This window comes from Physella acuta, unplaced genomic scaffold (assembly GCF_028476545.2).
Source record: "Physella acuta isolate Inbredline_101_S28 unplaced genomic scaffold, ASM2847654v3 ptg000589l, whole genome shotgun sequence".
Taxonomy (NCBI): Eukaryota; Metazoa; Mollusca; class Gastropoda; family Physidae; genus Physella; species Physella acuta.
In genome coordinates, this window is record NW_026732108.1 from 416,075 (window position 1) to 428,063 (window position 11,989).

The window sequence follows — 11,989 nt, forward strand, 5'->3', positions numbered from 1 at the left end:
GATACTCAAGATGCAGGTTCGCTATTGATCCTTTATTACATGAATCAAGAAATGCTTCATAATAACACAATAAATCAACAGGAATGCTTCTCAATAATAGTCTGAATCAACTGACCCCTAACAGTCCTTCACTAGGCTTTATATAACTGAATCCACATGTCTATAATCCTTCTTAACACAATACGGCTAACCCGTTCTATAACCGACTTGACATAGTCACACAGACTGACTGATCTAAGCGAGCGATGAAGATGGAAGAGAGCTCGCTGAAACGGGAAGAGAGAGAACGAGTCCTGCCGTGCCCTCCTATTTATGCCTTGTATCCGTACTCGTCCCCGTACTTGTATTCCTCCGTAATCGATACTTGTACTCGATCTCCGACCACCAGTTGCGTAGTTCAAACGTACAGACCGTAAAATAACATCTGCGTCCTATCCATCAAAGCCGACAGGCCGTCTGAATACCGTTTCCCAAAATAGCACGCGCCGGCTTTGAGGTTGTTATCAGCCCGACCCAATAAGCCACCTGTTATCGGTTGCATCAGACCAACACTGTGTCTCGGCTTCTCGTTCGTTATCATTTGTAACTGGTAGTTAGGCCTACCCCAGTTACATATATATATATATATATACACATGGGGATCAAAATATTTTTTTTTTTTGCGGGGGAGCCTTTTTCTCTAGTTCCGCCACTGCCAAGACTTTAGTGATTTCCTATTGACGTTTATTTAAAATTCACATTTTTACTGTTTATTGATTGGTGAAACCAAAGCGAAAATGCTTAAAAAATAGCATCGTACTTTAAAATTTGGTTTTTCAAAAAAAGATTACCGCAAACAAGGTCAGTCATTTCGTCACACAAGGTCATTTTGACGGTGAAAAATTCTGACTCACCTTTACTATTGCACCACACTACACAGCTACACCCATTCTAAAAACAGCAGTGATGCAACGTCGCGACATCCACTTTTGTCTGTTAACTCATACAACAAACAAGAAGAATTAGTTCTCGGACTAAAAGCTTCTAAAGTCTAGGAAGTAGGCTATAGGTCGTTTTAAACTTAGAATATAATAAGAAGAAAAATAACTGTATATCTATAGAGTAAGTAGTCTATTATCGTAGTAAGGCTGTGTTTTCATGTGTATATTTTTACCTTATTTGAATTAATCAGTCTTTATGTGTAGATCATAATCAGTCAGTTTTTTTTTAAATTTCAAATGCTATTATTTTTACCGTACTTTATAATGTTTGTATATATAACAAATGTTTTGAATATTTCAAGATTGTGTTTGAAAAGATATTGATCTGGGCCTCTAAAGATACAATAGCATACATTACACATGTCGGCGGAGGGGTGGGGAGTTAGAAATCGATTAATCAATATAATCATGTACTCTAATACAATATTATAATCACATATATAGATGTAATAGAAGTATTATATATATATATATATATATATATATATATATATATATATATATATATATATATATAGTGTTTTAATAAAATATCTCAGCACTCAATATGTAGTGGTGGGGGGGTCGTAAAATGTTTAATTGGTCTGGGGTTTCAACAATTTTATTCTATGTTATATACATTTGAGGTGGATGAATTATGCTCTACTATTTACATTATCGTATTATTATAAATACATAAGTACATAACATATATGGGCAGCAAGTAGGTCAATAATTGAATTGTTGAATCTCATATTTCTCATAAATTTAAAAAATCGAGGTGAGCCACCATTACCTCCAATTGTCAATAACACATACAATGGTTAGGTTAAACACCAACCTACACCAACTATGTAAAAATTATGTGAACTATTATTTTCCATCTTTCATCAATTATTTAATTTTGTTAATGCTAGGGCAACTACTAAACTCTCATTTCCCACCAATAAATCATATGTTAAAGGTCATCACAACTTCCCTATTGCCCACCATTAGTATAACAATAAGTTAATACCTAGTCTCTGTTTCCAGCCAATATTTCCTACTGCCATACATGAATGGCCTAATATATTAAAACCTGGGTCTTAAACCAAAATCCATTAAAAACTCATCTGCAATACAGAAACCCACTATTCACATGAACAACCACTTATAAAAATGTATAGCAGCTGATAGAGAATCCAGCACTAAACACAAATGACAAAGAATCGCTTCATTGACAAGTTACAAAGCCATCTATGCTAAGTAATATTCATTTTTAAACTTAAAATTTTACATTTTTTTTAAATCATCCACCATCTTTCCCCACCTTAATCTATCTAATTTTTTTTTGCGCTTCTAAATCAAACAACTTCCCTACCAACACGATAAACATCTGCTTGTAAATCTACTATATTGTTACACCAAAGTTAATTCAGCAAAAATTGAGTGTCACCTAAAGTACCTTTTTGCTTACTGGATGGAATCATTCAGTGCTTGTAAAAGTATTTAATTAGTTAGTGAAAAACTGACACAGATATCTAGAAAGGTTGCAAGTTGTATTGGTCGAGCTCCATCAGATGTCTATCGAATCGTTCTGCATTTCTCCCACCCATACCCCAGCAATCATCTCCTGACGCCACTGGTGAAAAGACATTTATATTTGTTTTATGTGTTCTTTATAATTTACCTACTATTTATATTGTGTGTGGTCTACATATAAACTTCCTAAATATATCAGAGTATTAAGTATATATTTTATGAACATTCTCTTTTTATTCATTTTCTCATATTTCGTACACTACATAAAATTATTTTTCTTCAGAATGAATTTGGCTGTGCTGTTGTTAATGAATTTAGCATGTGCTGCGTTAGTCTGGGGTGTTTGTGACAAAGGGGATTGTGTCCCTGGAACTTTCTTTAACACAACCAGCAACATGTGTTGGCCGTGTGGACCAGAAGAATGGTCAAACTACACAATTCACAGATGTGAGAGCTGCAAGAAATGTTCCAGACCCGAAGAGAACGAGGAGGTTGTGGCTAATTGCACAGCTGACAGAGATACGGTAACAAAATGTAAACCCGGCTACAAAAAGGAAAACGGCAAGTGTAAGCGAGGTATGGTTAAGATTTAATTACAATATAATCTGCTTCTTTATTTAGTATCAACGGGCTAGTAACTTAATTTCTTATGTTTTAATAGTATGTATTTTTCTGGAGACTATTTTGAACAAGATTTCATTAAGATTCAGTTTAATCAAAAGGATGTTTTGTGTATCTTAGAGATGAGCAAAGGATGGTCAACAACTCTTTCTCCTAAGTGGACATTGAACACAACACCGGAAACTATCTCAACAGCAAAAGAGCAGGAAAGTGGCAGTGATGATTTGTCTACGGGGAAGGTTGTTGGTATAGTGGTAGGCTGTATTGTTGGTGCTGGTGTTATTCTTGGTGTAGTTATTGCTGTGATATGCAGCAGGAGAAGACGGAACAACAGAAGTAGACAGCCCCAAGACAGACCACAAGAGTCTGACAACACTGCGAAAACACTTCTGTAGACGAATTTTGGACAGCAAGTTCAGTATTACAAAATCTTGCCAACTATAGCCTTCATTGTAAATAATCATTTAAAAAATAATTAAAACTTTTGACCAAAAATAAGAAATCTTAAACTAGCTTCAGGTGATATGGGAAAGTTTCTGCAGCGGTTTAGTGGATTTTTAAGAAACTATTATAATTTTAAAGTAAATAGTTATTAATTTCAAAGATATTTAGTCATTTTTAAAAATATTTAGTCAATATTCTTAACTTCATATTTTGTATGTGCCAGTAATAGAATATAATTAAATCGTTTGTTTGTCAATGATTTGATTTGACAATTTTACTTTTTTTTATTTTTGCTGCTTAATACATATTTGCCGAAAGAAAATTGTCCACAAAACCTATTTTAAAAATTATACTCACCTTTTCAATAGCAATAATCCACATTTGATGTCGTAGACTGCACTCCTACCTATATATATATATATATATATATATATATATATATATATATATATATATATATATATATATATATACATCAGCAGTCATCTAAAGTAACAGCAACCCACCCAGTCTGCTGATATTTTTAGTAAGCTACTATCTACAAACATTAAGTATTGCAGATTTTAAATACATGCAAGTAGTGATTGTTAAATTGAGCGAGCGTATCTATTCGTATATATATATATATATATATATATATATATATATATATATATATATATATATATATATATATATATATATATATATATATATATGCTTCCGTTATCTTAGAACAAATTATCTTAGACAAAATATCTCAGACAAAATATTTTTAGTAGGCTATTTAGGTTGTTTTTAGTCGAATTAAGAATTTTTTTAAAGAATTGATTGTCATTGGGTTTTATTTTTTATAAATAATTGTGAAAATGTTTTGTCGCATGGGCTTGTCACATTATATTACATTTATTAAAATTGCGATTACAAATATAATATCGTAGATTAAAATAAAGTTTATATAGACAGTGTTCGCGTCTTGCCAAACTTGAGACAATCCTACCACATCAGGTTTATGAATCTAGATCAAAGGGTTAGCTCATTTATGGATGAAAGGACTAAAAACACACCTATCTAGCAAGGTGACCACTCGCTTAGTTGGCTGAGACATACCCTATGGGAGAACATACTCGCTTTCCTTTGAAATACAACTATCATTTAAAGTCAATAAATGACAGCGGTAATTGTGGATCAAAGTCAATCATAGTGTGCATGGTTACAAAGGAGGATTATTGGTGATTACCAGCAATTGGCTCTTTCGTTACATCACAGTAATGAATCTGAACTTTTTAAAGGTCAGATTTACACTAGACAACAGCGAGCTAAGAAAACTTAACGTTACAATTTTTGATAATGATGCAATAAAACATTATTTTTAAAATAGGATCCTGAAGAACTAATCACCTTTTTGAAAAGTATTTCGTGTTTTAAACATTAATGTGACCAATGCTTGCATCATTTTATTTGATTGCATATAAAATGCTATTTTAAAAATTAAGTTTAGCTCATTTATTTAGTATGAATATCTTATAATTATCATAGGTGAAAAAAAGCAAATTAAAATGCGATGATTTAAAAAAAGTTACAATTAACTTAAATCCTGCTAAAGAAATTATGTTTGAGATAATTTTTCTATTATTATTTGCCCAAGGTATCATTTGTCCTGATGTATTTTGTCCTGAGATCTTTAGTGCGTGATATTGGGATTATTTTGTCCGTGAGATATTTTGTCTAGGATCATTTGTCTTTTCACCATATATATTTATATTATATATATATATATATATATATATATATATATATATATATATATATATATATATATATATATATATATATATATATATATATAATATATATAAATATATATATCGAGAGAGAGAGATGAATCATGATCCTTTCCCTCTCCTGTACAGTATGCTGGACAGTGGGGTCAGCACTAAGGCGAACCTCCGTTGTTTCCCTAATGTTAGACAGTACCATCCTAAAGACTCGACCCGGGGATCTGAACTCGAGACTTTAAGTTTAGCATTCTTGCGTTCTACCTTCTGACCAGGGCTTCAAGTATTATGTATATAGAAATTGGATGACAATAGTGTTATGTATACATATTACCATTGTTATTGATTTTAAATTGATTAAGTGTGTAAACTTTTTTTTTAAAAAGAGTGTATTAATTATGTTAAGACAAACATAAAGGATAAATGGTGTAACATAATTGATTAGGCGTTGTTGAAATAATCATGCTTCAAGGATGTTGTTAAAATTCTTGAGTTATCTTGATACTGATATGTGTCTATTGTCTACATGTACTTAATGAAATTGAACAAAGTAAAGGAAGTTATCTTGAATTTCAGCAGGATAATGCATTCAAATGGTAGTAAGTGTTTTAAGTTTGTTTCAATGGAAATCATTTTATCTTTAAATAGTTTTAGAGAAAGATGCATCTTTATTTTTTAATGTCATAAATGGTTTTGGCTCTAGTTGTTTTAATCAAAGAAATAATTATATTAACTTAAATGATATCCAAATAAAATATTACAAATTTGCTTTTTGTCGATGATGGAGGTGATGAAGAGCAGGGATCTGTATGCCAGCATTTGATTTTCTTTGTACTCATTGTATTTTGACAATTTAATCGATGTATGTTCAATCTGACAATGCCTTTTTCTTTGAAATAAATATATAAAGTTATTAAACTCTTACTCGTGAAGATTTAAGCAACAGTTTTCGCAAAAAACAGTGTGATTTTGTTTTTAAATACTATCACCATTTATTTTATTTTTTATTTATTTAAATGTTTTAAGTTTTAAAACTATAAATGATACTTGGTGAGTCAAAAATATATCAATGAGTGTCATTTCATCTTGTAACATAATGCCTAACATTTCATGTATCGCTCGTACTATCAGAAGTACCGTTGCTTTTAATAAGCTTACATTTTAAAATATATTAATGATCTAGAGAATTTAGAAAATAATGGCATACATTTTTAAATACATTTAAGAAACAAAAATTGAGTTAACTCGTTCATTTTAATCTGCAAGTGAATTTTTTAAAACTTATTTTTCCCCAAATAATTGTGTTACTTTTTTCTTAACTATATTTTAAATGTAAGATTTGTAAATGCAACCACAACTCAAAGACTTGTGTTTGTTTTTTTAAATTGAAATGGACATTGGCATTATGGTCAAGTCAATTTATTTCTTTGTCAAACACTTTATTTAAAAATATAACCAAATTTCAATAACCTCAATTTTTTTTTCTCTTTTATTTTTATATTATGAACTATTATGAATGCTTAAATCTGGGGACAGCAACACTCTAAGATAGACAAATCAAAAATCAAACAACTGCTGCCCTGTGGTTAGTTTATGGTTGAACAAAGGCTATAGAAGCAAAGTCCAGTGAGAAAAATATGGTTCAAATCGGAGTCAACGTTATTTAGGCACATATCAACTTGACACGTTATACTGAAACATGTCAAATTTTCAGACTCGGGAATCGATGACTTGACAATAACCTAGAGGCGAATCAGAAAAATCAATACTTCAATCGAAACGGGCTGGATATTTTAATAGGCTACTATATTCTTCTTTCCTTGGAAAAGGCAAGTTCAGATCGATTATTGGGTTGGTTTTTTTCAAGTTATTGATTTATTATTTAATAAAAGATCAGTGTTCGTGGACTTTGTAAAAAAAAAATAAAGAAATGCCTGTCTAGATTGGCGCTGACGTAGCATTAGATTACCAAGATCAACGTAAATAACTGAAATCACCACTGTGACACGTATAATAACAGGCACGTCCAAAAAAACACATGTAAAAAAGTCAACAAAATCATGATTTTATAAACCAAAATAGTGAAAGAGAAATACAAAAGTAGAACAAAGTTTTAAAATACAAACCACAGCTACTGAGTATGCCTATGCAAAAATAAACCAGGAGTGATCTTCACTAAACTTTCTCGAATATTCATATATAAAACAACAGGGGATGGGAACTCGGGATATAGACATGATTTTTAATCCATTTTAAATACTTAAACTTTTTAAAATAGAATAAAATCTTGTCGAGAAAAAATTGCACATTAAGTGAACGCCAAAAAATGTCCATAATAGTGTGGAATATTATTATACTTTATAAATTCACATGCTTTTTTTGAGAAATCGGAAATAGTATAAATTACTACTTCCGGTCATTACTCAAAATTTGACAGAAGGCAGATAACTAGATCTTTTACTTACAAGTAATCACAAGCCCAGGACTGAGTCGCCATGACGTCTATTATCGGCAACATGTCCAACCAAGGAAGACAAACCCCCAACTTCGCAGTGCAACAAGAGCCAAGCAATGTTGCTGAAGACAATGGTCAAAACGGTCCTAGCACCAACACCAGATCAATATTGGCATTGGCAACTACTGACGTCATGTCAGCACTCATCTAAAGTAACAGCGACCCACTCAGTCTGCAGATATTCTTAGTAAGCTACTATCTACAAACATTAAGTATTGCAGATTTTAAATACATGGAAGTAGTAATTGTTATATTGAGCGAGCGTATCTATTCGTATATATATATATATATATATATATATATATATATATATATATATATATATATATATATATATATATATATTTAATGTTCATAAGATAATTTGAAGGAGGGTTAAGCGCCATTAAAATCATACTTGTTATTTAAACCAGCACCACATTACTTTAAAATGGGGTTAAAATAATGCAGCATTAATGCTAATTTTCTTCAGAGTTTAAAGATTTTATTTCCTACTACCTGGAAGTGATTTCTCTCAGCTTACACGATTAGTGCCCTTTCTGTAAAAGCTCAATGCAAATGGTATAATCGCGCAAAAAGTTGAGGTTTCTGTCTATATTACTTTTAATGCTAATGTCAATTTATATTTTTTACCTTTATTCATCTAATTTAAGTTTATTGTTCTTTATTGTTCTTTGTTATCGTTTTCTTTTTATTAAACACGTTTATTTTCTATGCAGAATTGTTCATTAAATGTATTTAATTTTTAGGTGTACTAGTTAGCTCAATATCTTCGAAACAATGCAGCAGAGAGACGCGTTGAAAGGCTTCTACATATTCCTTTGCCATGAATAAACGCAGATCAATATGTTTTGTCAATGCTAATATTGATTTGGTCCTACGATCAAATTGGCTACTAAATATCTAGCTATATAAATATACATAAATTTCTAGGAAAGGAATTTAGATTTGTTTCTATTTAGCCTATTAAATGTCTTGCTGTCGGTTAGTCTAACCTTGATTCTAAAGGTATTGATCAAAAAAATAATAGACCTACTATTTTTTCGTAATGAAATCTTAATTTTAAAAATAACTTGTCTACATGGTATATCAGGCGGTGTAATTCACGAGTTCTGATTCCAGTTCTGCTGAGCACCTGACTATAAATATGTGGTTGGACATATAAATTATTACTCTAACCTATTATTAGTACGTAGTTGTTGTGTCTATTAGCATTGATGTTTTATTCAGTTGAATATCTTAAAAAAGCATTACCTCCGATGCTGAGATATTAGTTTCCTTATAATAAACATAATCCTAAACCAATATTGATAACTTATTAAGCCAACTGACCTGTTTCACCTTCTATGAGTGCACTCCGCTTTAATGATAACTGACCACACTATCTCTTCATATGCCCAGGTCACATAAACAAGGGAATTCTACTTTATCTGCCCGTTGAATTGCCAGGACCGGAAGATACTTCTACTGTATTCGTGCAAAAAAAATCGTTTAGAGGAGCCTATCCCGTAATTATTATCTTGTAAAACAAATCAACAAAGACAACAATACCACTTTAATGAAATTCGTAACTGTAACACGAAAGCCAACGTTTTCAAATCATCAAAGAAAAAGAATCAAGCATCTACTTGTACGTATCATTGTAATGGTTATTCCTCGGAAGATTCAATGTTTTAAAAACGTATGCGTATTTACGGGGAAAAATTGAATAAGAAGTAAAATTTTCTACGAAAATTTTCATCCGCCGATATGGTTTTCGGCCGGCAGGTTATGAACATGACATTTTTATACGACGACAGTAGGGGGCTTGATCCACCCTCTCGACCACATTTAAAATTATATTGTCTACGTATTTTAAGATACAGCAAACATAATTGATAATATTACATTTACAGATCTACTACAGGCACACAGAAACGTGTCATGAGCCAGTCCAAGCTGCAAGTCAAGTAAACAACACTGGGGACACTGGCATATAGCAACCCCAGGGGCGTGCTGTACGGTAGTGTGGGCAAACCCCTCCCCCGACAAATATGATCCAAGAAATATAGCCCAGGCATTGTTAACATTTAAATAACTCTGTTTTAGAAAACTGGATTGGTAACGCATTGATAATAGCCTCTGAAAGTTTTGCACCAGACTTTCTTCTGAGTTCACAGCAACGTGCATGGACGGGCACGCTAGTATGGTTAAATATTCTGACTATTTGATTTTCGATGGACTAAATATTGGATGTCATTTTATTATTATTATTATTATTTTGTGTAAGAAAGCATTTTTTTTAAAGCTAAACACAATTTAAGTGTATACATTTTTTACATAAATTGAAACCGAAAATGGCTGAACATAGAAAATGGTATCGGAAAAGTGAACAGACTGGTTTATTTTTTAAGTGGGATTTTCGTATTATCGATCCCTGTCACTTAAATTTTTTCTTTCGTTCTGAAACTCAAAAAAAAATTAAGTTCTTTGGGTTTGCTATTTCTATAACATTTATTCAAAACATTAAATTGCTATAGTATTTTTATACTCAATTTTATATTTAAACTATTTTTACCATCGCTTTGATCTTGAAATCTTAAAAAAAGGACACCCTTTTTTTTTATCCATTTCAACAATAATGATGAAAGGATTCTAGTCAACTCGTTAATGTCCCTTATAAATTATAATTATTTTTAGTCCGTTTAACAGTAAAAAAAAATTAAACAAGAGCTAAGCATTTACTAAATTATAAAATTTAAATGTAGAACAAGGAAGACAAATAATTTTACGGTCAGAGAGAAATAATCAATGTCATAGTCAAGTCGAGGTCATCTCGCTTTTTAAAATTCTTTTTTTACAGTACAAAAAACATCACTGTAATATAGTGAGACTTGTGAAGTCCAGGGAACTCACTCTTCTTGTATTAGTATTATATTTATACTGTTATCTTGAGTGATGTCCCTTACATGTATATATATCTTTGTCTCTCGTCACTTCCGCCCTCTCTCGTTATCATCATGTAGTTGGAGGCCAATAAACGTTTTATATACAACCACATGCTTCTATCGTCAATCCATTACATCTGGCGACGAGGATAAATAATCCACTAGAAAGAGCACCTACTTACTCAAAAAGAGGTTTGCTAGAGCATATTGGCTAAGTATTTCTAGAATAATGGCGCTGTATGGCCAAATAAAAGAATTTGATTCGAATGATGAAACCATTCATGATTATCTAGATAGGTTAAGCTTTTACCTTGAAGCTAACGACGTGACGATAGAAGCCAAAAAGAGAGCTGTTTTGTTAACAGTCATATGGCCTCAACAATTTAGGCTACTAAAGGACTTATGCGCACCAGCTAGTCTAACTACTAAGAGCTTTAACGAGCTGAGCAAATTGCTAACAGACCACCATGCGCCTTTACCATCAAAGTTCCTGTCTAGAACTAGATTTGACGGTAGGACTCGTCAATCAAACGAGTCAATATCAGAATATGTTGCTGCTTTACGTCATCTAAGTGAATTTTGTGAATTCGGAGACACGCTGTCTGACAGACTATGTGAAAAGTTTGTGACAGGTGTAAATAGCCCTGATATTCAAAGAAAGTTGCTTCTCGAGTCAGATCTAACATTAGAAAAAGCAATACAACTCGCAACTTCATTCCAGCAGTCATCAGATGCGGCAAAATCTCTAACGTCTTCAGAGATCCATGCAGTAAACAGCAGGTTAGTCAACAAACACCAAACCCATCAGAGCATTTCAACTTATGCTAAACAGCCTGCACGTTCAAAGCCTAGATCTAAATCTAGTAATAATTATCAAAAATGTCATCGATGCAAAGGTCCCCATGCATCTCATCGATGCAAGTTCAAGTCATCAACTTGTTATAAGTGCAGTAAGCAAGGTCACATTGCCAAGGCCTGCTTTGCAAAGTCTTCGTCTGTTGCTAAATCTAGCCAGTCAAGGCAGTACCGCAACCAAAGGCAGCACTATGTTAACTCTCACCAAGACTACCTAACCCAACCAATTAACCACTCTACCTGTGAAAATGCTCAAACTGATTCGCAGCCGGATTTCAACCTGTTCTCTGTGAAATCAATAAGTCATGCTCCCATCAATGTACTAGTTAATATCAACGGTAAGAGCATCAGCTTCCAACTTGACACTGGAGCATCTCTAACAGTCATCAC

At 32.3% G+C, this 11,989-nt stretch overlaps 1 protein-coding gene across 1 annotated transcript; it reads left to right on the forward strand.

The window, feature by feature from the left end:
* The first annotated feature begins 902 nt into the window (after positions 1-902).
* Positions 903-3,936, forward strand: LOC131947204 (uncharacterized). The gene is made up of 3 exons (XM_059308354.1): positions 903-1,101; positions 2,764-3,056; positions 3,222-3,936. The coding sequence occupies exons 2-3, from the start codon at positions 2,765-2,767 to the stop codon at positions 3,494-3,496; spliced, it is 567 nt and encodes a 188-aa protein (XP_059164337.1). The 5' UTR covers positions 903-1,101; position 2,764; the 3' UTR covers positions 3,497-3,936.
* Positions 3,937-11,989: the final 8,053 nt, after the last annotated feature.